Below are 26,267 nucleotides of genomic sequence, written 5' to 3'. Positions count from 1 at the left end.
GGTGAGTTTTTTTTTTTATGATGAAGTTTCTATAGTATAAAAAGCTATTGCCCATAAAACAGATCAGTTATACGGGGTCAGTTCTGCTCCCCTGAATTTATCGTTCTTTCTTCCTTTTCTTTTCTTTTTTTTCTTTAATTTTATGTATTTATTTATTTATTTTGGGTCTTCGTTGCTGCGTGCGGGCTTTCTCTAGTTGCGCCGAGCGGGGGCTACACTTCATTGCGGTGCGCGGGCTGCTCATTGCAGTGGCTTCTCTTGTTGCAGAGCACGGGGTCTAGGCACGTGGGCTTCAGTAGTTGTGGCGCATGGGCTTAGTTGCTCCGCGGCACGTGGGATCTTCCTGGATCAGGGCTCAAACCTGTGTCCCCTGCCTTGGCAGGTGGATTCTTAACCACTGCGCCACCTGGGAAGCCCTTATCATTCTTTTTGATGGGGGCTTCTAGCAACACTGTTAAGGGATGGTCCATGCAGTTCAATAAAATTTCTTTTATGAAGCTTTCACATCTTGAAAGAGGATATTTAGGGATATCCTTGAACTGTAGTGACATTCTTAGTGACACAGTAACCTGTCCCGATGGAGGCTTCACACGTGTGTTGTGCTGCTGTGGTTTTGTTATTGCTGCTGCCATAGCTGCTGTCTTCGATCGCTGCTACCGAGGTTGCTGTGTGGTCCGGGCACTCCTGAAGCCTTTGCATGTCATCTCATTTAATCCTGATAGCAATTGAACGGGATAAGCATTAGTGTCCCCACTTTACAGATAAGGAAACAGGTTCCTGTAACAGGTGAAATAGCTCACCTATCCTTACATAGCTAGTAAATGACAGCTAGGATCCTGCCCAAAGCCTGGTTTTTTAAACCATTGTTACACTGCCTTCTTAGTACCTTCTAGCACGTGGAATATCTATTTTAAAGTGTTGTTGTCATCATCTGGTCTTAGTCCGAAGACCTTCAAAGTTTCCATGTTACTTGCAGAATCAGAATTTTAAACTCTAGGCTCCATTGGCAGCTCTGTTTCACAGCGCATGACCCTCCACTCTGGCGGGGGAGGGGGGAAGACGGGTTGTCTGTGTGACCTGTCACATTCATCCCTGGTTTTGGCTCACTCTTGTGGGCCCCCTGGGTTGCCTTCTCGTCAGTCCTTGCTTTAAGCAAATGCTGCAGAGCCCTCCGGCAGCCCCATGCCCCTCTCCCAGCACTTCCGTTCGCACTGACCTAGGGCTTCCATTTATGCGCACGGCCAGTCCCGCACGGCCCAGCATCATGTCAAGCCGGGTGATCGTGTCGTGATTCCCCAGGAGTATTCTAAGCCCCTTAACAGGAGAGATGGATTGTGGGCTCCTTTCAGTTTTGGGGCTGCAAAGTCACCTGGAACACTAAGGGGAGGAGAAGAGCAAGAATTTGTGTTCTTCCTTTCCCTGCTTCTCAGTCAGGTGTGTTAATGCCTAATTAGAAGATGAGAATGGCAGCAAGAATGGAAGGACTAGGTGAGGTTTGACCACAGACGGGCTGGAGGCGTGGCGGGCACGTAGAGTTTAGAACAGAGTGTGGTTGAAACCCTGCCGCCCCACTGCCTTCTGCAGCCTGGGACTCGGTAGACTGGATGGGCTATCTTCCCAGATTTCCACTCAGGTCATGTTTGGGGCTCCTAGGAAGAAAACCCACCACCCCTGGCTACCTTGGAGGTGGTGCGATGGTCCCCTTATTTTTCTCTTAGTAATGAAAGGGGACTGAAGGTCTTGGCGTTGAGCTACTGCAATAGGATTAAAAATATCTTGTCTCAACTGCAAAGCACTAAAAGTCTTCAGTGACTTTTACATCCAGTAAAATGTGTCTCTGAGGTTATATTGTTCACAGAGCTGCTTAGGTTGTCCCCTACCAGCCACTGGGAGGTCAGTCTTTTTGGCTGCAGTTCTGACGTTGATACTTTCCCTCATGATGTGTTCTGGGTCTGCACTTCCTGGCTCTAATGGCAATTTAATTTCACCTTTCTCATCAGCCCGAGTCCTGGGGAAAAATGCAACCAGCACTTCTTGCAACTTTACAGGCTGGTCTTGTGTTGAATGGAGTCTCATTTAACCCCTGGAAGATTGTGACTTCCTTCCCTTCGCAGACCTATTATTTGTAGACAAGTGCTCAATAGATTTAATTCCTCATTTAAGGCATACTTTTTCTTTTTTTTTTTTGAAAGTGGGGAATTTCTATTCTACCATACATACACTGGATATTGAGGTTTTTTATCTTGGTAACACGCTTAAGGTGAAATTGGAACTTCTGTCTAGACAAGATGTATAACCTACACGCATAACCTTTCGCTTGCTGCTGTGTTAGCTCAGACCACGTAAGGCTGTAGCCACGCAGTCACCGGCTGGACGGATTTGAACAGCCACGTAGTCTGTTCCTTCCCTTAGCCTGATGCCCACGATGGGCTGACTCTGTGCAAGGCTTGGTCTCAGGTGGAGTTGGGACTGTGTAAGTGCAGGAATCACCTAGTGTCTCCCCTCTTTATGACTTTATATCCCTATGAGGGTTCAGAGGTAGGGAGGGCAGTGCCAGCCTGGATCCTCCTGAGCTGGTTCCCAGGAGGATTAGCATTTGAGATGGCCCAGAAGGGTGGGTGGCGTTAGTACTCAGGGCGTTCAGGCAGAGGCCACGTGGGGATGTGGACTTAGGTGCTGCTGGGTCACTGGAGGGGGTGAAGCGTGCTGGACACTCTCAGAGGTGCTGTAAGGAGATCAGGAGGGAGTGGTGTTGGGGGAGCGTCGGTGGTGCTGGGGAGGGCTGGGGAAGGAACCAGCAAAGGAAAAGGCGTATCAGTGTTTTAAGTGGTTAACAGCAAGTGAGATTGTGAAATTACGTTGCTTCAAGAGGAAAGGAGAACTGGGAGAGGGATGAACTGCGGCAGCACAGGCGAGAGCTGGTACCCGGCTGACGATGGGAGGGGTGCTGTGGAGCGAGAACTCGAGCTGCAGTGGCTGAAAGCCTGCAGAGGAGTCCTCGGACCACCGTCCATCCTGCCTCCTGCTGGACACGGGCTCGCGGCGGGTAGGAGCAGCCGCGCCCAGTGTTCAGGTTCTCAGGGAGCCTGGATGAGAGGAGGTGGGAACGAGAGGATAGCGTCTCCCGCCAGCTGGTCCTTGAGAGAAATGTAAGGGTCTCGTCTTCCTTTTCCTGCACAGAAGCGGGTTTTCATGTTCAAGTTTTGTTTTGTTTTTTTTTTTAAAATAAATTTATTTATATATTTATTTAGTTTTGGCTGCGTTGGGTCTTCGTTGCTGCGTGCGGGCTTTCTCTAGTTGCGGTGAGCAGGGGCTGCTCTTCGTTGTGGTGTGCGGGCTTCTCATTGCCGTGGCATCTCATGTTGCAGAGCATGGGCTCTAGGCACCGGGGCTTCAGCAGTTGTGGCACACGGGCTCAGTAATTGTGGCACACGGGCTCTAGAGCGCAGGCTCAGTAGTTGTGGCGCATGGGCTTAGTTGCTCTGCGGCATGTGGGGTCTTCCCGGACCAGGGCTCGAACCCGCGTCCCTTGCATTGGCAGGCGGATTCTTAACCACTGCACCACTGGGTAAGTCCTCATGTTCAGTTTTTACCAGTTGTTTTGAAGTAGAAGGTTGCAGTCATATTTGTAGCTTTGGGGCATGGTAGACAAGGATGTCAAGGACTTGAAGGGTGTTTATGATGTTTAGGGTAGTAGGTTACTATTCACCTGTTGTTTTCTTTCTCAAACATGCTCACATGGTTGTTTCAGTTCCCCCTGTTTTGTTGGGATTTGATGCCTGTGGGTCCTAAAATTAGCAATGTTAAAGCTGCTTACACAGATAGTTTGTATTTCTCTCATGCAAGCATCCTTGTAAGGCTGTGTATGGGTTTCCTGGGGCTCCTTAACAAAGTACCACAAACCCGGTGGCCTAAAGCCACAGAAATTTGTTTTTTCTCAGTCTTGGAGGCTTGAAGTCTGAAATCAAGGTGTCAGCAGGGTCACGATTCCTCTGAATTCTATAAGGGGGAATCCTTTCTTGCCTCTTCTAGCTATTGGTGGTTGGAGACAAACCTTGGTGCACCTTGGCTCGTAACAGCCATCACTCCAGCCTCCGTGTCCGTCATCACATGGCTGTTTTCTGCTTGTGTGTGTCTCTGCATCTCTCTTCTGATAAGGACCAATCATATTATGTTGAGGACCCACCCTAGTCCAGCGTGATCTCACCTGAATTGATTACATCTGCAACAACCTATTTCCAGATAAAGTCACGTTTTGAGGTATTTGCGGTTAGGACCTTAACATTTTTTTTTTTTTTTTGGTTGGGGTGAGCAATTCTCCCTGTAACAAGTTCCGTGGCTAGTATGATCCTCCAGGGTGTTAGGGACCCAGACTCTTTCTCTCTTGTTGCTCCTCTGCATGTGGCCCTGACCCAGCTGGTGACCTCCAAGGCCCAGGCCGTGGGGTGGATGAAGGTCCCGGACGTTGTCACTTTCCACCGGCCTGGGTGTAGTCACGTGGCTACACCTATCTGCTCGGGGGCTGGAGAGAGAGGGCCTCCTTCCAGGCTGCCAGGTGCCAGCTAAAATCCGGGGTTTGGTACCTCAGAGGAACGAGAGCAGATTCTGAGGACAGCCAGCAGTCTCTGTCTGCCACACGTTCACAGTTCTTGGTGGGGGGAGTGGGCAGTGAGGGTGGTATTTCTCTACCGCTGTAGCTTTTCTTGTTGAATTATGTCCAACATTTGCAGTGCAAGAGGGAGTTTTCCTATATATGGTTATGTTAGTTCAGTAGTGGTTCGCAGGACTTGGTTTTATTCAGCTGAATTGCATTGAATAGCTGCTAAGGGGTGTGAAAATAATAAGTGGGAGATGCGGCCATTCCTGCTGTCAAGGAGAGAGGACGTTGACTAAGGAGAGGCAAGTGATTGTGAATAGATGCTTGTAAAGTATTTCTTGAGAGATAGAAACTTAATAAGAGCATTTCATTTTTAGAACAGTGACTCGAGTGATAGTTAATGACAAGCAGTGATTGATTTAACGCGCATGAGGAGTAAAGCAGAGTGTACTTAAGTGCCCAGGGAAAGGTCACGACCCAAAACAGGCAGAGCCAGGGTTTTTGTAGGTCTTGTGTTCCCAGCCTGTCCTGTGCCACCTGATACCTGCAGGCCTGGGAATGGCCTTCCTCTCTGTGTTCCTAGCAATGTTGCATGGTGCTTGGCACATGGTGGGATTCAGTAAATATTTACGGAATAATTCCCTACCAACTCTTTTGTTTATTGTTAGTAAAACAATAGAAATATCAACCTTTTAAATGTGTTGGAGTTTGGAACCACATTTTCTCCTTAGGGTGGAACCAGTACACTTGTTAAGAAAGTTACAAAGACAGCCTCAGGGCCAGGAACTCTTCATTTGTCATATATGTAATATATCTCATACTATACCCTACACTATATGTATACTTTATTGTATATTATTACAATAGTATATAATATTCCATATATTACCTAGTCTGTTCTAATGTGAACCTACACTTTAAGTACAGTTGGCAAAACGATATGTAGGCTGTATAAAGTTTTTTACTGCAAATTCCAAGAAAGCAGTTATTTTTGTTTATGCTTTTCTCCTGGAGTTTAAACAATCTATGTTTTTCCTTTTTTCTGTAGAACTTTCTGTTACTTGATGAGATAACACAGTGCAACCCTCAGCTGCCATCAGGTGGTAAAATGATAGTGGACGTGCAAGATTTCACTGCCTGTTGGGATAAGGTAACACATCCTGTGTATCAAGATTGTGACTGCTAAAAGACAACAGATTTATTGGAGAACTTTGAGGTTTTACACCTGGTGTAAAATGTGACCTGCTAATTTACTGAAAGTATGTTATAAAAATTCTCCGAATCAGGAGTAAGGTTTGCAACTAATGGAGATGAAGTGTAAAATCAGCCTAAGACATTTGACATGTTGCTCTCTCTCTCATTTTCAAGAGAGCTTTCAAAGTATTAGCACATTTTGACCTTAAAGTCCATATGTTTGTAATGTTAGAATTTATATTGATTGTAGAGAAAAAATGCTGCAGTATGGAATGGGTTAACTAACAAATATACAACCAGTTGTTACAGACCAGAGGCTTTGGGGAATCAGTGTACATTTTTTGCCTTGATGTTCTCAGATCATCTTATTACATACTGAGGCCATGATTTAGGTCTTTGCTGTGGGGCAGGGTGGGGCTCCCCCATGCTAAGCTTCTCGATGGTTCTGGCTACTTTGGTGGCAGCCAGGGACAGGGAGGCGACAGCAGGAGGGCATAGTGAGCACCAGTGGTTCCCAGTTTTAGGGTTGCACTGTGTGGCAAGCTGACAGGGATAACTGGTGATTTTACAACACTTGGTTTATTTATGACATTCAGGCAAACAGGAAAAACAGCAGGGTCCGCTCTCAAAACCGCACACCTAGTGCAGCCCCCTTTTCCGACGACTGAAACATTCCTGCCTCCCCGGTTCAGTGGTCCTCTGTGGATTACTCAGTAAAACAGAACCCATAACCACAGGAGAGGGAATTCCATGTAGGGAATTACTTATGCAGAGGATGAAAAGACGGGGGAAGAAAAAAGCAGAAAGGACAACTGTACAGCCAGGTGGGCAGGTGGCAGAAGGTTTCAGGGACCCAGGTCTCATTCATGAAATCATGGGACTTGGTCTCAGTCTTTAAGGAGACAACCCAACCCAGAGATTAGCAGTGGTGGGAAGCCGCTCCCACCCCCAGGGCCGGAAGGACTCAGACGAGGTGGTGCCTCTACCAGAGGGTCCACCATCCGGTGCAGAGCCCAGGAGCTCGACTGCTGGTGGGAGTGGAGACCACAGTGCAAGTGTCCGGCCCGTGCAGACCCCTCATGTGTATTTGCCTGTCGCACTAAGTGTGGTGCCACTTGCATCCTGTTCACCTACTTCTGATTCAGTACCTGCTTCCTCACCAACAAAACAGTAGTATGTTCCCAAATAAATAAAAATATACCCCCTTAGCTTTCGCACATGGAAACTCTAACAAGGTACCTTATCTGACCTGATAGTTTCTCCTACCTTAATATTGTAGTTTTAACTCCTGCTTGGTATTTCTCATCATAATACACTTGAAGCATTTATGAAAAGCACCATTAAAATTCCATTACGATGGCAGCTCTCTGTGAATGGTAACACATACTTTGTATGGAACATTAACAAAATCTCTTATACCAAACTGTGCAGCATTATAAAGTGAGCTGTTTTGTTCTTCTTGCAAGAACGTAATAACACGCTCTCAGACTTCTGTGCAACTTGCACTGTAGTACAGAGCACCCGATTCTGTGGTCCTGGCCTTGCCTATGGAAGGCTGTGCCCTGTGCTGGGTCATTAGTAATTAGGGCCTCTCAGGTTAGGTCATGGGTGAAAGAGCCCTCGGGAGGGGAGGGGCACAGACCTTGGGGATTTTTGGAGAGAAGCTGAGTCTGAATGAATCCCCTGCTGGGTTGGGAGGCTGGAGATAGACATGAGCTTTCTAAGGTGCTCCACTATACAGCCAGGTGGGCAGGTGGCAGAAGGTTTCAGGGACCCAGGTCTCATTCATGAAATGATGGGACTTGGTCTCAGTCTTTAAGGTTTAAAATAGATGGTCCTGTGGGAGCCTCCAAGGGACAGAGAGTGGGGCTCAGCTGATGATCCTCGTAAATCCGCATGCCCTGAGCCTGGATAACTAGGAGAGGACAGGCCCCAGTACCATGGGCTGTCGAGTGCTGCCCCCTTCTGGTTATGCCAGAACAGTGCCCGATCCTGAAGCCTGAACAGGGAGGGAACTCAGTGTCTGGTCCTGACACACTGTGAGGTGTGGTGACAGCGAGCTGATGTTTGTAGGTGGCCCACTATTTTGTCATCTTAACTGAGTGAAAAGTGGTAAAATAAGAACCCTAAGTTTCAGAGAAGAAGAAAGAAGTGGAGAAGCTTAGATGTTTCTCATGTATTAAAATCTAGCTTCTTATTGATAGATTTGTAATTCCTGTAACATCTGGGGCTAGTGTTTTGGTGATGAAGAGCCTCAAGCCTGAACAGGGAGGGAAGTCCATGTTTTTTGCCCTGACAAACGGAAGGGCTGCAGCAGGAAGCTGTGTTTGTAGGTGGCTCATTATCGTGTAGTCACAACTGAGTGAAAGGTAGCAAAATAAGAATCCAAGTGTTAATCAAAAAGAAAGGAGTGGAGTAGCTTTAAAAAAATGTCTCGTGTTAAAATATGGGGCTAGTTATTTTGATGAGTAAAAATAATTATTTTTTCAGTAGCTGCCTGTATCTATAATCAGTTCAGTTCTTTCCAGAGAAATTGTCCATTTAGAACATTATCCAGACTTCTTATCCAGACCCTGTGCTTTTATTCGTCTTTTGGGCATTTTACTTAATCACATGTAACCACTTTTTTTTTTTTTTAACATTAGCAGTTAAGAATTTTTTTAAACACTTAGTATATGTAAAGAAATACACATACCCCTAAGTCTCTTTATGACAGAATTTACAGTTTGTTCAAGAACTTGACCTGTGATTGGCACGATGAGTACTTTATCCTTCTCCTTTGTGTTGGATTGTTTGCTGTGACATGTACCTCCGTGGTTTGTTTTTGTTTTTTTTTACAGTAGAAGTACTTTGTTGTCCCTATTTACCCAGAATAGGTAATGCATGTAAGAGGTACAAAACTGAGGCTTTATCACTCTAGCCTACTGTGTTATACATGATCCCCGCCCCACCCCCTCCTTTTTTTCTTGGTTGTTGGTGTTAAATTGAATCTCTGGTGAAATTGGAGCCTTGACTGCCATGTACGTGACTTTATTTATCAAGAGCAACTTTATCATATAAAGTGCCCCGTTGCTTGCTGAGCATTACTGAGATTCATTCTTTATCAAGTGAAAATAAAGAGATGAGTGGAGATGTCAGATTACTAGTAGAGGACCAGGCATGATATGTACTTATGCTGCCACCCTGTGGAGAGTAGTGAAGTAAACAACACCAATGGCTATAATGGAAACTTACAAATGATTAAAAACCTCCCATACTGGATATTCTATTAAATATATTATATTAATAAGCTAGTGTGCATCATGGAGTTTGCATTTCGAGGAGGGGCCTTGTCATTTCAACTACTTAAATTCTGTGGGTGTCTAGAGCTGTGTCCGTATGAAAATCTGGCAAAAGAAGTAGGCTTCCTAAAGGCAACTAAAGCTGTTTCAAAGGTGTTTTTTGATGAAAAGGCCCCCAGGACTCACTATCTTAAAATAGGAAGGAGGAAAGTATGGGTTATATTAGCATATCAGTGACTTAACGTTATTTTCTCTACTTTCTGAAGTTCGTTTTTTTATTTTATTGAAATGAACCATTTTGTAAACTTAAATTTGCAGGCATCAGAAACCCCAACTCTACAAGGCCTTTCCTTTACTGTCAGACCCGGTGAGCTGTTAGCTGTGGTCGGACCTGTGGGAGCAGGAAAGGTAAGTTATGATGCCTTTCGTCAGCTTGATGCAGTGCCGCAGCCCCTGTGAAATTCTCAGAGTCGAGCCCAGAGCTGTAGGTAACACAGTTTGAATTGGGTGTATCTCGAACAGCATTTCTCTGTTCCATGGAACATTAGTTTTGCAAGAAGGTTGCATGTCCAAATAAATGTGGATAAATGCACATTGTGTTTTCCTTCTTGGTGCTTCATGTTACAGAGTTGGGAACTGCTTGTCGGGACTTTGGACGTCTCAGTGAAGGAAATTATTTATGTGACAGCTGTTCAGGACAGAATGAGACAATGGGGACTTCTTTCTGTCACAGTGGTCCCTCCAGGAGGTCTGGAGGTTGTAATGGCTCTTCCGGGAAGCTTTGAGCATTTCCTCATGTGACTTGACTTGGTCCTGTCAGTACACGTGTAGTGAATGTGCAGCCATGTGCTGGAGCTAAAGATACAGACGTGAGCAAGACCCAGACGCCTCTGCCCTCCAGAGGCAACTATGTTCTGGGGCGAGACAGATGTGCAGGCAGACTACTTCAGCCCAGTGTGGTGAGCGCTGCGATGGTGTGGACACAGACACGCCACGTCTGTGTGTTGTTAAAGATTTGAAGGACATGTGCACATGCACTTGGTCTGAAACAACAAAATACAGGAACCTAAATGTGGGATATGTACACGAGGGGGTGATGATTTAATTTATGATGGAGTTTTGCTCTTTGGACACGACTCACTTCAGAGTGTTTTTAAAAAATAATCATCTTTCGATATATTACTCAGAGAAAGCTTTATTTAAGAACAAGTGTTTGTCAAGTAAAAGATACCCGGATGCAGGAACAATTGCACTGAACATCAGATACATGAAACTACACATCCTGGTGGGCTGCTCTGCTAGTTAAGGATGTTAAACATTCTAACTTAGTCTTTGCTGAGTAGAGCATTTCAGTTGGGGGAAACTCTTGGGCAGTTTAGATTGTCATAGTATTATATTAATACTCCATATCAATCATTAGTGTGCATTGACCAGTAGTGTTGTTTTCAATTTTTTTTTGTCTCAACTGCCACAGCTGTACTTTATCCTCTTTTAAAGGAAAAGGGTTCTGTCGTTTATCAAGCGCCCAGGGTGGGGACAGTTGTTCTGCGGGCATGTCCGTCCTGAGCGCTGCCTGTTCACGCCTGTGTGTTGCCATCTGTTTCAGTCGTCACTGTTGAGTGCTGTGCTGGGGGAACTGCCCCCGAGCCAGGGGCTGGTCAACGTGCACGGGAGGATCGCGTATGTTTCTCAGCAGCCCTGGGTGTTTTCAGGAACTGTGAGGAGTAACATTCTATTTGGGAAAAAATATGAAAAAGAACGATATGAAAAAGTAATAAAGGCTTGTGCTTTGAAAAAGGTGAGTGATGACTTTTGAGTGATATATACTCAGATTTCAAATGATGATAGTGTTGGTTTAAACTACAAGGTTTGTTAAAAGACCTTTTAATGTTGTTTAATGCTTTGAAGCTGGTCTTCTGGATGAACATGTACACACGTGTGTGCTACTGGTTGAATTCTGATGTAACGACGCTCACAGAATGCCTTTTTGGGAGAGGGGACTGTTTCATCTTGTGAAGTTTCATTCACTTTTACCTTCTTTTTTTTTAACGCACAATTACAAAAAATTGTAAAAATAGAGAGCACAGTTTAATGAACTCTCAGTTACCCACCCCCAGCTTCAGCCAGGGTCAGCTTGGTGGCCAGTCTTGCTGCATCTCTACCCCTGCCCACTGCCAGCCCCACTCCCACCCCAAATTATTCTGAAGCAGATCCTAGACCTCAGATTAGTTCATCTGTAAACATTTCACTAGTTTTCTCTAAAAGACCTTTGGAAAAATATTACCACATTATTACACCTGAAAAGTAACCTGAATTTCCTGAATATCATCAATGTTCTCGTCAGTGTTTACATGTTGTTAATCATCTCACTGGGGAATTTCCTTAACCATTGGCTTGAATCAGGCTTCACATAAGGTCTGCCCCCTGTGCTTGGTTGATGCCTCCTCGGTCCCTTTCATTCTCTAGGTTTCCCTCTCCGCTTCGCTTTTGACTTGTAATTTATTATTTAAAGAAAAAGTAATGCTTTAACATTTCTTCTTAATATGCCCTATTTTCAGTGGGGGGAGAGATTGTTTTCAGAAATGGCATTGAATTTCATGGAAAATGGAACATTTCTCTGTACATGGGGATTTAAATGAAATTAGTGAATCAGTTATGCAAACTGAACTTAGCTAGTAGGATAATATAATTTAGTGAAACAAAAGAAAAAATATAAATACTGATAAACGCTATGTTATTCTCTTTGGTTATAAAAATCTGTGAATAATAGCATTAAAGAGCTCTCCCCGGGGTCTGGTCAGAGCAGTCTGGACATCCTATTGTTCTTTTATACTGTGAGGAGAAGGCTGGGACAGGTTTTCAAAGGTGTGGTGTTAAAGGCCTGTGTGGAAATAGTTACTCTGCTTGAACAATGGCTTGAACGTCATAGACTGTAGGAGATGAGTAGCATTTGATGATGTTACTCTGCTTGAACAGTGGCTTGAACGTCATAGACTGTAGTAGATGAGTAGCATTTGATGATGTTACTCTGCTTGAACAGTGGCTTGAACGTCATAGACTGTAGTAGATGAGTAGCATTTGATGATGTTACTCTGCTTGAACAGTGGCTTGAACGTCATAGACTGTAGTAGATGAGTAGCATTTGATGATGTTACTCTGCTTGAACAGTGGCTTGAACGTCATAGACTGTAGTAGATGAGTAGCATTTGATGATGTTACTCTGCTTGAACAGTGGCTTGAACGTCATAGACTGTCGTAGATGAGTAGCATTTGATGATGTTACTCTGCTTGAACAGTGGCTTGAACGTCATAGACTGTCGTAGATGAGTAGCATTTGATGATGTTACTCTGCTTGAACATTGGCTTGAACGTCATAGACTGTCGTAGATGAGTAGCATTTGATGATGTTACTCTGCTTGAACAGTGGCTTGAACATCATAGACTGTAGTAGATGAGTAGCATTTGATGATGTTACTCTGCTTGAACAGTGGCTTGAACATCATAGACTGTAGTAGATGGGTAGCATTTGATGATGTTACTCTGCTTGAACATTGGCTTGAACGTCATAGACTGTCGTAGCTGAGTAGCATTTGATGATACTGTGGACACAACACAGTCGTTTGCTTGTTTAAGGGGCTTCTATTTCCTTCTCGTGAGCTTTGGTTAATGGGAGATTTTTCGTTTGCAGAAATGAAGTAAAGTTGACAGGAATGAGGTAGATTTTTTAAAACATGGTATAGGAAAAGGGGAAATGCAAATGTAAAACAGTAAGAAAAACAGCTCTCATTTTTCAGAGTCCATGTGGAAGTCATTTTTCTGTTTGTCACTCACATGCAAGCACACATAACAAGGTGTATGAGTTACTAATCTTTTACAAGGATCTTTGAGGTTACCATCCTCATTTTATAGTTAGTAACACTGAGGCTTGAGAGGCGGAATGCCTCACCTCTACACTTGCGGCTCAGGTTTAGGACCCACGGGGGTCAATGCTTTGCCCCAGCCCCGTGGGGCGATGGGACCAGTAACTCGGGCCGTGCTCTGGGGCTTCACCCACCCTCGGGTGTCCGTGCGGCACAGACTCTGGTGGGAAGGGGCCCTGCGGGATTGGGCTGCACAGCGATTCTTCTGTACGTGATGTGAGGTTTATAAAGACGGACTGCTCTCCTGGTCGGCTGCGTGGTCGGGACATAGAGTTGGGGCCCCTCGTGCCCATTCCCTCCTTGGCAGGAAGGGAGGCCCAGGGCGGAGAAGGAGCGGAGAGTGGAGTCCTGGCCCCGGCTTCGTCACTTGCCTGCTGTCACTTTGGACACGTCCTGTTTCCTGCCTGGGCCTCTGACGTTTCTGCAGCAAAATGAGGGCGTTGGGTCAGAGGGTTTCCAAGAGGTTTTGCTGCTGCTCTGAAATGGAATCCATGTGTCCATGAATGGGCATAAGACCGTCACAGATAATAGTGGTGTCGTGGAATTATTTTGACCTATAGATACAGAGACTACATGTGTAGTAGGAAAAAAAAGTGTGGTCTTTGGAGAGAAATGGTCCTGAGTAGTAATTTCAGGTGTTCCTCTGTTTCCTTTTTATAAAATGAGGGGGAGGTAGGGGTTTATTGTAAAGAGAAAGGCACTGTTTGTAAAATGCAAAACTGCCAGGTTTTCAGAAGATACATACATAGAAACAAAAATAATAAAAATTTCTTTTTATGGGTGGTTCCCATAAAATAGGAAAAAGCAACATTTCTTTTATTACATATCTTAATAACTAGATGCTTTATACTAGATCTAATTGAAGTACGTGTTTAAGTTCATTGAGCCGAAAACATATCTGTAGTTAAAATATAAAGTAATCACATTTGGCAACGTCGAATTAAGCTGATGCCATATTCAAAGTGACCCTATAGGGAGTTATACAACACAATGTAGGGAACAACCTAATAATGTTTGACCTGCTATAGGGATCGTGTTTAAACTGCAAGGCTTCGGAGGTAGAAGGCTCAGGGAATGAGTTTCAGTTTCTCTATTTAGTAGTGAAAAAATCATGATTTCAGCTGCTTTTCTGAACCTCACCCGGCCTCAGTTTCATCATCTTTAAAATGGAAATCATGGTGCTATCAGCCAAATGGATTTAAAGGTGTGGTGAAAGGCAGTTTTACGCTGTTTGACCTGGATGGAACCCAGCCCTCCTCTGCCAGGGGCTCACGTCAGGTCCCCATTAAATATTTTAACAGTCTGTTCCATGTTTGTACCCTAAGTCTCCAGCATCCCTAAAGGGCCCTTGATGTGCTTCTGGACAGATGGCATCAAACCAGCTTAGCCATTTCCTAGTTTTCCCGTAGTTTGTGTGTCTACTTTTCATTGGAAGTTGGTGAATAAGAATACCTTCCTGTCAGTGGGAGGAATTGTAATATATAATGAACTCAGGCTTTTCCCCTTTAACCTAATCAGAAAATGGTGGCTGGGAAATCAACCTGACTTGGATTTTACTTCAAATCGTCTAAAATGTTTTCCCATTTGTGGCTGGTCCTTAAATAGATTGCAGAGCTAACAGCACACTTGAAGTCCTCCTACCAGACTTGGAGAGAGAGCCTGTTTCTTATGCCCTAACTGTGCTAGAGTGGATCTAAGTGCCTCTTCTAAACCATGGTTCAGATTGCTGCACTACAATGTGGTGCTGTTTTGAGAAGGAAACCAAAACAGCATAAAATGTAGGCATAAAAACTAAGCAGAACAGTTTGCAAGGACTGTCATCAGTGAAACAGAGGCCAAGTAAACTCTGTGTGTTTGTGTGTGTGTGTGTGTGTGTGTGTAAGGCTGGGAAAGTATCTTAAAACGGCTTATTGTATCTCAGGAAAACCAAAAGCAAGCGATGGTAGTAAAGAATTAAGGTGAAAAAATGATGAATTTTCATGGCAGAGCAATTGCTGCCTTTCATTTGATGCTCTGCATTTAAGCTTTGAGTGTACAGGGAACCTGTGTGTGCCTGTGTGTCTTCGTGGCTGTCAGGGAGGGTTATGATGGGGATAGTCTCTTTCTTCTCCTGGTGGTCATCTGCTTTGCGTGTCATGATTCACACTGTGCATGGGTTTTCACTGTTGGTTTGATGAGAAAATAGGCCTCAATCACCAATGGCAAGTTACAATCCCTTCACATCCTTTTTCCATTTATGGAGGGTGTTTATACACTTGTTTTGATTCTCACAGGATCCTGGAGTTTAGTGATTCTTGTTTCTGCAGCACATTTCTGTAGAAGTTGAAAAATGAGACTTAAGGATTTCAAAGGACTAGTTTATCACGGAGATCCCAGTGTGCCACTTGTTCTGTCCCCAAATTTGCTGAAGTAGAGACCAAGAAACGAGGGCTTCATCTGCAGAAAGGTAGTCTGTGTATCCTAGGTTGATGCCTGAGGGGTTTAGTAGAAAACAAGCTCTCTGCAAACGCTGCTCGTCTATGCCAGGATCTGTCAGATGATAATTATTAGGCGATCTAAATCTAAGCCTGCTTCACTCTCCGACAGATCTACTCAAACCCCCTCTGAACAGAGCCCTTCTCGACCCCAGTAGTGACTCCCTTTCCCTCCTTTACTCTCTATCCCCCTAAGCCGGCTTCCTTTTTCTTCTCGTCCTTAGTACTTGCACTCATGTTAATTTTCCATATTGTCTGTCTCCCACCATGGAAAGAAACTCTAGGGACTTTGTCTCCTCATGGCTGAATTCCCTGTGCCCAGAACAGTGCCTGGTATATAGTCGATCCTCAGTAAATGTGTGTCAAAGTAGTCAACTGCATAAATGCTGTGAAAAACTACAGAATGAAAAGAAATGAATGAAAAACCCTGAGAGGTTTTTTTTTAATGTTTAAGGTTACAATTTAGTCACTATAAAATATACCCATTGCTGTTGATCAAATACTTGTATGAAGAACTAATGCTAGAAGGTTAGCATGACAAGAGGAGAACACATTTTAAATCTTTCTCTTTTTCCCCTTTTCTGTCTCCATGTAGGATTTACAGCTTTTGGAGGATGGAGACCTAACTGTGATAGGAGACCGGGGAACCACGCTGAGTGGAGGGCAGAAAGCCCGGGTCAACCTCGCAAGGTAAATGGCTTTTCAGGTTGCCATCCTGCCCCTCCCTCCTCTGCGGCTCCTAGTGGAAGTGAGCAGGCAGACCCCGCTCACCGGGTGGCCCCTGTGTGAAGCAGGGTCTTGGCCCTTTTCCATGGGCTCTTGGAATGAATAATGATTTGTTGGACACCGTCATGATTCAGAAATGGGATCTAGGAAGCTGGAAGCGTTCTTCTCCTGACATCTCTCTACGTTTTCTAGAGCCGTGTATCAGGATGCAGACATCTACCTCCTGGACGATCCGCTCAGTGCAGTAGATGCAGAAGTGAGCAGGCACTTGTTTGAACTGTGAGTTTGCTCCTGTTTCCTATCACTTCTGCTTTCCAAGGACCCTGTGGAGTTCAGGGAAGAGAGCTCAGGAAAGCGTTTGTGCTTCAGGAGACTCGGCTCATTCTGCCCTGGTGTCCCTCCCTCCCCTCCCTTCCCTCCACAGAAGATCCATCCTAGAGAAATTTTGCATCATGATGAGGTCAAGACAGGAAATGCAGAAGGAGCTTGCAGTGTGTGGAGGTCAGGGAGTCCGTGCTGTAGGGAGCTGAGGAGCAGGTGGCAGATCTCCCCCTGCTGCTTGTGGCTGACGGCCACACGTTGTGGATGGACCCAGACCCCAGCCATAAGAAAGGCGCTGTACGTACGGCTTTTAAATCAGAGAGTGGGACTCGGTCACCTGGCACTCGGCTGCCCGTCCTTTTCCTCCATCATTTGTTTAAGGCCCGTCAGAAGCGAAGTTTCCAGTAGTGACATAGGGCTTCTGTGGAAAGGCCTTGTTGGTTTATGCTTATTATTGTATCAGTTTGGAAATACTTAATAAAGTCTAGAATTTAAGAATGATTTTTTTTCCACCTCGGAGTATGACTTCAAAGATTTAACATTGCTTCATGGATGCTTACTAGAATTAATACTTAGACCCACATTGTAGGGTTAAGTTGAATTTCAGACTCGGTATCTAGAATCTGGCTGAAATCCTGACTTTCAGTTTGGGTTTCTGGAATTTGTTGTCAGTGGCTCTTGTTTGGCCACTGAACCCCTGAAGCAGAACAGCTCTGATGCTTTTCTGTGTATAACGTGTCCTAACACACGCTGACTGAGGCCTCTTCTGGAGTCTAGACTGGCCTCTTTGAAAGCCTCGTGAACTTGCTTTTTCTGAAACGGCACCCACATTTACCCCACGGTTAGTTGCCTTGCTGTTGTTCACCTTGTTAAAGCCAACGAGCCCTTCCAGCTGCACTTACGAAAGCCCTACTGTGTGCACTGAGATCCATGCCCTTACAGATGTTGTTGCACAAAACCTCTTAGTTTACAAAGCAGAACAGTGAGCCAGGAGAGGGGAAGGACCCACACGGGGCAGAAAAAGGGAGACTAAGACGTTCAGCTCTCACTTCTGCCTCTAAGGAATCTGTCTCTATGGAGCTTGTTAAGACAGATGCCTGGGGAAAGTTCCGCAGAGTCGCGGTTTAGAGGGTTTGGATATAGGATGGTAAATGCTAAACGGAAGTAGAAGTGGGCAGCTCTAGGCTTTCAGGTGAAGTTGGAAAGCTCCCTGTACACTGGCCTTAGCGGGAAGTGGCCTGTGGGTTTGCAGGCTGGGCAGGGTTTGTGGAGGCTGAGAATAGGATTCAGTTCCTTTTGCTAAATAGGAAGATTAGAAGCAAAGGTGGACACTGAGAATAGGATTCAGCTTCTTTTGCTAAACGGGAAGAAGCAAGGCTGTGAGAAGAACAGCAGGCACGTCCTCGACTGGAGGATGCAGGTTGTACGGCAGAGAAGCAGTTTGAAATTCTCGCTGTCAGTTCCTCTATTTAGTTTGCTAGGGCTCTGTCTGTCCAGGCTGCTCTCACAGGAGACCATAGCCTGGGCAGCTTAGAAATAACAGAAGTTTATCTCTCACAGTTCTGGAGGCTGGGAAAGCCCAAAGTCCAGGCACTGGCAGATTTGGTGTCTGGTGAGGGCCCGATTCCTGTGTCTTCACATGGCGGAAGGGGTGAGGGAGCCGTGTGGCTTCCTTATATATGGACACTAATCCCATACATGCAGGCTCTGCCCTCATGACCTAATCACCTCCCAAAGGCCCCATATCCAGTACCTTCACTATGGGGATTAGGTTTCAGCGTACGAATTTTGAGTAAAAAAACAGTCAGTCTATAGCAGCCGGTTATATTGTGAAGGCTGGAAGGTCAGGATCAAGGTGTGGGCAGGTTTGGTTTCTGCTGAAACCTCTCTTCTTGACTTCCGATGGCATCCTCCTCGCTGTGTCCTCACGTGGTCTTTTCTCTGTTCACGGGCCGGGCTCTTAGGTGTTAGGCTCCTCTTTTTCTGAGGACCCCAGTCAGATTGGATTAGGCCCAGCGTGATTAAAGGTCACAATTATTTCTTTAAAGGCCCTGTCACCAGATACTAAGGTACTGGCAAATAATGTGTCAACATGAATTTTTTGGGGGGGAAAACTTGATTCACAGCAAGTCCGAAGTAGCATAGTAAAGAGGCTTTCGCAGAGCCAGCAGTGTGAGAGCGAGACGGGTGAGGCAGCCCTGAGCTCTGGATACTAGGAGCTGGGATTCCACATCCACTAAGCAGGGGTCATTGGGCGGGTTCCACCAAAGTCTGTATGTAACTTGTGCTTAGTTTTGGGGTGGTGAGAGAGCTCTGGAGATCGATGGTGGTGATGGCTGCACAACAGTGTGAATGTACTTAATGCCACGGAGCTGTATGCTTAAAAATAGTTGAAATGGTAAATTTTACATTATGTATAATTTACCACAATAAAAAATGTGCGAAGTAGCATTGAATCTTTCAGAACACAAGAGCTGGGCAGCTGACATGTGGCATGGCCTCCAACTCTCTGATCTGACGCCCTTTTCCCACCCTCTCCTGATCATGACTTGATGAATTTTCCTTTAGAGAAGTGCCTTGTGGCTTGTCATGGGTTCAGTGAAAGGGCGCTAGTGCTGTGACAGAGGTTCCCCACCCCCCATCCTCCTGGCATCATGGGCAGTTCAGCCTCCCTGTTCCCAGGGTGCTTACCACAGAAGTTCTCCCAAGTTCTTCTTCTAACAGAGGCAGTATTTATAGCTGTTGGGTTTAATGACCTTGGGTGTACACTTGATAGAAACTAACTTGTTCAGACTGTTGTTTGCTAATCAGAACCACATTCTCTGGAGAAACTTAGGGCAGGGAGCACGAATGCAATTTAGGAAATCACTCAGCAGCAACTGGAGAATGTTCTCAACGAGTTAGAAAATTGGATGGAACAGTATGCTATGAAAGATGGTGGTCGTGTCAAAGCTTAGTAATGGGGAGTGTTTTGTATTAAAAGTGAACGAATCGCACTTCTACTTGCCATTAACAGTTTCCCTTAGTCATGAATCTATATCCAAGGTTATTTAGGTTTGTGAATTTTACAACTATATGTTGTAAACCTTAAGTGGATTCTATCACCTACAGAAGGTTAGAGCCTTAGGTGAACTGATGCAGTCTCACCTGTGTCCAGCTGTGGGTCCCGTTTTGGTTCAGAGAACCCCATATCGCCAGACCTCCCGCCTCCTGCGTCATCAGTTGTTCGGGTCTGTCCTGATCAGATGCCCACGCTGCGTCTACACAGCTCGCCCTTCCTGCTCCAGCCCTTCACAGGCTCCCCTCATGTTCAGGCTGCAGCTCCAGGTCCTCAAACGGAGAACCAGCTTCTTTGCCATCTGCCCCCATCGGCCTTTCCAGCTGGTCCTCACACCACTCGGCCGCGCTGGCTTTGTGACGGGCCCTTTCTCACACCTGTCTGTCTGTAGATACTGCTCCCTCTGTCCCAGAGCCCCTGCCTTTCCCTCCTGTTCCTTCAGGGGGAGCCTGTGCCCTTCTGTCTTCCCACAGCCCTCAGTGGGTTGCACTTGACCATGTATCAGTCCTCCCCACCCCCTAGAAGCTGTGAATGCATGAAGGTTCCTTAGCCCAGCATGTTCTGTCCCAGGACCCTTGGACCCGCTGTACTTTCTTCCAGGATGTTTTCCCCCAGATAGTCTCAGGGCTCCCGTGTCACCCCCGTCTAAGACAGCAGCCCCCCTTGGTTTTCCTTCAGAGCACACATCACGGCCCGATAGTGCATTTTCTAAACTCGTTCAGTGTGTCCCCCTGTTCACAGTGCTGAGTAGTGTCTGCTTTCTTGACCTGTGGATGTATGCTCGACAGTTAAGACTGTGCCTGGTATCTCACCAAGGCCTGTCGAATGAATGAATGTAGATAGGTGCTCTTTTTCATTCTTATTTGATTCACTCTGCTACGGGATGTATCCCCTGTTAACACAGCCCTTATATAGGAATAATGCTTAAAGAACTCATCCCTGAATCAATTATTTTTTTATGGTATGTCTTGGAAATCTTTACTCTTAAAAACTTGGAAGATAGATTATTTTCCTAGAGATTTTGATTAAAAGTCTTAATTAGGAATAAATTTGTAGCCATCAACTGATCACTTTATTGTAATTATTTATATTACCTTTTCTGTGATGGAATTACAGGAAGAAAACATTCTAAACCTTTTGGGTAACTCTGTCTTGGACATAGCAGCTCATTAGATTTGATTAACATTTGCCTTCAGTGGTTATTGACAGGTAATTTTGAATTTAGGAGAAACAATTCCATTAAAAGCTTTAGTGCTGAGTCTGAAGAGGTGTTGACTTGGTCAAGAAATTTAGTACGAAATCTGAACTAAGACATGTCAAAAGGTAAAAATAAGTCCGTTTGGACATAATGGAGCGATGGTGTATGTGTCTACATCCTGAGCTCTTGCTTCTGATCATAGACCCAGTGTCCAGCGTGTCCCCTTAGGACTTTTCTGTCCTGAATCCAGAGCCCATGACCGCTCGTGGGTTAGGAGGGAGTGGAGGAGGGGGCTGACGTGTACTGAGCGGATTGGTGGTTTGATTCCTCAACATGTGGGTGAGTTGTCATTGGCCTTGTTTTGAGATGAAGACACTGAGGTTTAGTAGCTCGTCTGATGCTGTCAGGCTCGTGAGAGGGATTGAGCTGCAGTCTGCTGCCTCCAGACTCTGCATCTGGCTCACTCAGCAGGCTGAGCTGTGGCCCAGGTCCCTGAGATTTGCTCTGCGAGGGGCTCAGGCACCCAGAGTACATGCCTGGAGCCCTGCCCGTGGTCACCGGGGCCCTGGATCCGGTTACTAGCTTCCCCAGAGGGGTTGTAGACCCTTGTGGGATGGGACTGGGGCTGAGTCCCTAGGGGTCTGCATTTAAAATGTGGAGCAGTCTGAGGGGTTACTGTAAAAAAAAACACTGAAGTTTGAATACTTGAGGGGATTTTAGCTAAGAGAATTGGCGTGGCTTGAGCCACTGGATGACTTCCACTGTGATGTGGACCATTTGGGCTTTCATCTTTCATTTTCACATTCAGAAAGTTTTCAGTGCAAATGAAATAAGTTTACTTCCTGGATGAGACTGGGAGTGTTGTAGAGACTGATCAAGGCCATGATAGCATTCGTTTTCAATCTAATGTTATTTGGGAAGAAATGTCTACAAAATGCAGTCTGGCTAAGGTTACTGAGAAGCTATGACTTTTTTAGGGGAGTTAATATGTACATCATAAACAATCACCTAGGAAACTGTCTATGAAAAATGTGTACTTTTTTATATGACATAGATCACTCTTCTCCCATTCTTAACATAGGTATAAAATAATTCGTATTTTAATTCAGTCAACTTTTGGAATCTCAGTTTTGCTCCACTGTTTTTCATTGTGAACTATGTAAATAATTGTTAAGATCAGTTTTAGGAAAAACAACTTAGCAGTTGGTGCATCTTTCACTGGACTGCTTTTTAGAATTTTTTAGTGGAGCTAGATTCAAACTTGCTGCTGATTTGAGGACCTAGTTGAATTGATTGATTTATATTTGTATTTAATTTGTATTCATACTGGTATTTGAAGTAGAGAGCTTTGACTGCTGTCTTGTCTTTTTCTCATTATGTTTTCAAATTCTCTGTTTCCAATTTGGAGCACCTCCACTAATGTGCTTTTGCATGCTGTACCTTTTACATTTGTAGGTGTATTTGTCAAGCCTTGTATCAGAAGATCACAATCTTAGTGACACATCAGTTGCAGTACCTAAAAGCTGCAAGTCAGATTCTGATATTGAAAGATGTAAGTAATTTCTAAAAGTCTGTTGAAATTGCTAGCACTTAGTTGTGTTGAAGGCCAGCCCTCCCTGCAGGTCACTCTCCTTGGATTCTTGGTAAACGCCCTTTTCTGCCTCAGTTTTATGCCTCCCTTTTCTCAGAGCTGGTATCCATGACTTTGAGGATGAATCCAAAGACCTTAGAAATATCACTGTTACACTCTAAGCCACATCAACCCTAAACGGTATAAAAGTGCTACTGCAGAGTTGCTGAATTATCAGTGTTGTTGTGAAAATTGTTAAGGATAATGATGCTATTTGATTTAGAACTTTTTATTTTCCCCTTCCACAGCCTAAATCAAAGTGTATTATTTGGAAATTAGAGATACTGAGACATGTTTTTATCCACCTGTTTGTTATACAGTTTGCCTAAAGAGCATCTTTCATTAATACCAAAATGGGTCACCGAGCACCCCCAGTTAGAGATGCCCGCTCTGCTGGTTTACCCAGTTTCTTGTCTCACTGCTCAGATCTTTTTATGTGTCTGATAAACACATATGTGTGTGAGAGCCTGTGCAGCAGTAGGACAGGGCCCTGCCTTCCCGGGGCTCCCATTCTTATGGGGACAGATGTGATGAAAGAGGGGGTGGGGCTGATATCCTGCCTTCCTCCCTGAGGAGCTGGTGCCTCTCGGGCCTGAGTGACATGAAGGTGAGGGCCATCCAGGCACCTGAGGCAGGGCGTCCTAAAGAAGGAGCTGGCCTGGCAGGTTGCAAGAATGGCAGGAAGGCCAGCGTGTCTGAGGAGAGTGAGCAGGGAACGTGGAGGGAGCTGGTCTCTGAGCAGTGCGCAGTGGTCCAGGAAGTGGGATGGAAGCCGTTGGTCGGTCCAGAGCAGAGGAGTGACGTGGTCTGACATGTGATTTAAAAGATTCCTCCAATGTTCGCTGGACGGGCAACAGCAGAAACAGAAGTCTTGGTATAGTTGGGAAGATTCTAGAGCTGCCATAACAAAGTACTGCAAACTGGGTGGCTTAAAACAACAGAAATTTATCATGTCACTGTTCTGGAGGCTGCAAGTCCCAAATCAAGGTGCTGGCAGGGCCGTGCTCTCCCCGAAGGCTCTAGGGGAGAATCCTCCCTTCCAGCTTCTGATGTTCACTGGCTTTCCTTGTGGTTCCTTGGCTTCCAGCTGCAGCACTGTGGTGTCTGCCTCCAGTGTCACATGACCATTGTTCCCGTGTCTGTCTTAGGCTCTTCTCTTCTCATAAGGACATCAGTTGTATTGGATTTAAGGCATCCCTACTCCAGTATGACCTCATCTTTCCTTCATTACATGTGCAAAGAAGCTGTATCCAACCAAATAAGGTCATGTTCAGAGGTGTCATGTTTAGGGCTTGAACATATCTTTTTTGGGGGGCCACCACTCATTGAATGCACTACAAGTCACGTGTTTGGGGGTTGAGTGGAGATTAATGAGAATTTTGCCGAATTAGTGGTTGTTTTGTGCTTCACTCCTTGTTTGCCTGTGTTCCTCAGCACTTCCATTGTGAACCCTTGTCTGTCCCAGTAGGCCCTCACTTATGAAATGAATTTCTGCCATAAGAAAGAGTATTAAAATACAGATCCTCCATTCCTCCCTAAGTCGGGGGCTCAGATTCTTCCAGCTTGAGAATAATCAATTTCATACGCAGAGACATGATGCTAGTGTGGTAAAGCTCCAGCATTAGCAGTATCATGAGCACAGAGTCGGTGATTGTCAGAGTAACCTGAACGACCAGTGTGTGGATGTTTCAGGGCCCCCTTATTGCTTGTTTTGAGGAGACCACCCTCAGCTTTAGTACTGTCAGAACAAGCAGTTGTCCGCTGGTGAGCACCCTTGGATGAGTTGGGGTCTACCCTTACTGTTTGTCTGGTCCCTGTCTCACAGTAGTGAGGGGATGACTGCCCCCCTCATCCCTTCAGAATTATCAATGTTTGGCTGCAGAGTAAAATTGCTATCTTTGTACCACTAGTCGTTTCCCTGTGCATCTTACAGATAACTAAGTAGAAAGCTGTAATTTCCTTAAAGAAGGTGTATGCATTTTGCTTCCCAAGTGGAACAAGACACAATATATCCTGAATAATTTTCTAGTTCTGCAGTGTCAGGTGGTACCCAAAGGCTTCACTGGGTTTCTCCCAGTGGCCCGCCTCAGGGGATAGGGTGAGAGGGGTACCAGCTAGGGTCCTGGCCCACCTTCTTCCATATGTCTTGCCTTAACCAGAGCTGCCCTCCTTTGTTTAGTTTTTTTTTATTCTCTCTTTTTTTTTTTTTTAAGTTTATTTATTATTTATGGCTGTGTTGGGTCTTCGTTTCTGTGCGAGGGCTTTCTCTAGTTGCGGCAAGTGGGGGCCACTCTTCATCGCGGTGCGCGGGCCTCTCATTATCGCGGCCTCTCTTGTTGCGGAGCACAGGCTCCAGACGCGCAGGCTCAGTAATTGTGGCTCACGGGCCTAGTTGCTCCGCGGCATGTGGGATCTTCCCAGACCAGGGCTCGAACCCTTGTCCCCTGCATTGGCAGGCAGAGTCTCAACCACTGCGCCACCAGGGAAGCCCTTATTCTCTCTTTTTAAAATTAGTTATATAACTTTTTATTTAATATTGGAGTATAGACAGTTAACAATGTTGTGATAGTTTCAGGTGCACAGCAAAGGGACTCAGCCATACTGCCTTAACCAGAGCTGCCCTCCTTTGTTTAGTTTTGCATCCTGGGATTTTTCATATTTTGTTTGCAACTGAATGAATCAGCTGTGTCCTTTTTTCTATGATGAAAAAATAGAAATCTTCTGCACATTATCTTATATTACTTTGTAAGTGAGGGAAACTGTGCAATGATGCATCACATGTGGTCAAAGAAAATTATTAGACTGGCTGTAGTTGAAGCAGTTACCTGATGTGGGGAAGACTGGCTGCTTGTGATTGGTTGTCCGTTCCTAAGTTCTTTCTCGGACTAAAGTGCATTGGTTCTGGCTGAAGTTCTCGTTTGTGGCATGTGGGGCACCAAGGCAGTAGAGCCATCCCAGGCTCAGGGCCTCCTTGTTTAGCTACTTTATCAGGTGGAATATTGAATTCTCTGACTTCTGTGTTTGTGGGGAGGTTGTAAAGACCATGAAGACGCCGCTCATGGGTTCTCTCAATTCCCATGTTGTCTAAACAGACTATACTGATACTCCCACCAACATCTGTGCTTTTCGCGTCCCTGAAAATGCCCATGATAGTTACGTCAGTGGCCTGCATTTTAAATTCATGAGCACACATTTGTTCCCTATCCCCCAGTACCTACCGCAGCGCGTGGCAGAGGTCAGAATGCTCAGTTCGGTTGAACTGAGCTGGATTTGTTAACCACAAGTTCAGATCTAAGGATCGTTTTTTTTAACAGAAATCATAATTTAAGATTAATTTACTTCTCTTGATTAGTATTTACATTATATTAGTATTATCAAACGCAAATGCATTCCTTTCAAATTCTTTATTGCTATTTTAGGGAGAAATGGTGCAAAAGGGGACTTACACTGAGTTCCTGAAATCGGGGATAGATTTTGGTTCCATTTTAAAGAAGGAGAACGAGGAGACTGAACCATCTACAGTTCCAGGAACTCCCACTCTGAGGAATCGCACCTTTTCTGAGTCCTCAGTTTGGTCTCAGCAGTCTTCCAGACCCTCGTTGAAAGATGCCGCTCCAGAGGACCAAGATGTGAGTTTGTCATCCTGCAACATGCCCTGGTCTGTCCGCTCTTGGTGGACTCGTGGACCTTCAGTCTGCTCCGCTCATGACATCTTCGTTTGTCCCAAAGTAGATCCTAAGTTGCCAAGGCCTTATTCCATGGAATTGGTAGAATTAAAAGAGCATGCAGGGAGCAAGCCTGATTAAGGTTCTTCTTTGGGTGTAGGGTGGAGAATCTTATGGACTCCGGTAGTGGGTGTACTGCTATG

General features: G+C 45.2%; 1 protein-coding gene and 1 long non-coding RNA gene across 5 annotated transcripts in view; both read left to right on the top strand.

Moving 5' to 3' along the window:
* ABCC4 (ATP binding cassette subfamily C member 4 (PEL blood group)) overlaps positions 1–26,267 on the top strand; it is a 220,644-nt gene that overhangs the window by 84,776 nt on the left and 109,601 nt on the right. For all 4 annotated transcript variants that reach the window (XM_082366071.1, XM_082366074.1, XM_082366073.1 and 1 more), the window contains 7 exons: positions 5,646–5,747; positions 9,391–9,480; positions 10,679–10,870; positions 16,062–16,156; positions 16,385–16,471; positions 22,225–22,321; positions 25,819–26,028. In XM_082366071.1, coding sequence (XP_082222197.1) covers positions 5,646–5,747; positions 9,391–9,480; positions 10,679–10,870; positions 16,062–16,156; positions 16,385–16,471; positions 22,225–22,321; positions 25,819–26,028 — 873 coding nt within the window. The remainder of the gene's footprint in view (positions 1–5,645; positions 5,748–9,390; positions 9,481–10,678; positions 10,871–16,061; positions 16,157–16,384; positions 16,472–22,224; positions 22,322–25,818; positions 26,029–26,267) is intronic.
* On the top strand, positions 22,331–25,707 carry LOC309616051. Its single transcript, XR_014237239.1, has 2 exons — positions 22,331–24,577; positions 24,883–25,707. It is a non-coding gene; the product is annotated as an uncharacterized lncRNA (long non-coding RNA).

Source organism: Balaenoptera borealis (assembly GCF_965194805.1).
Source record: "Balaenoptera borealis genome assembly, chromosome: 18".
NCBI lineage: Eukaryota > Metazoa > Chordata > Mammalia > Artiodactyla > Balaenopteridae > Balaenoptera > Balaenoptera borealis.
Note: the sequence above shows the minus strand (reverse complement) of the source record. Positions and strands in the feature narration are given on the sequence as shown.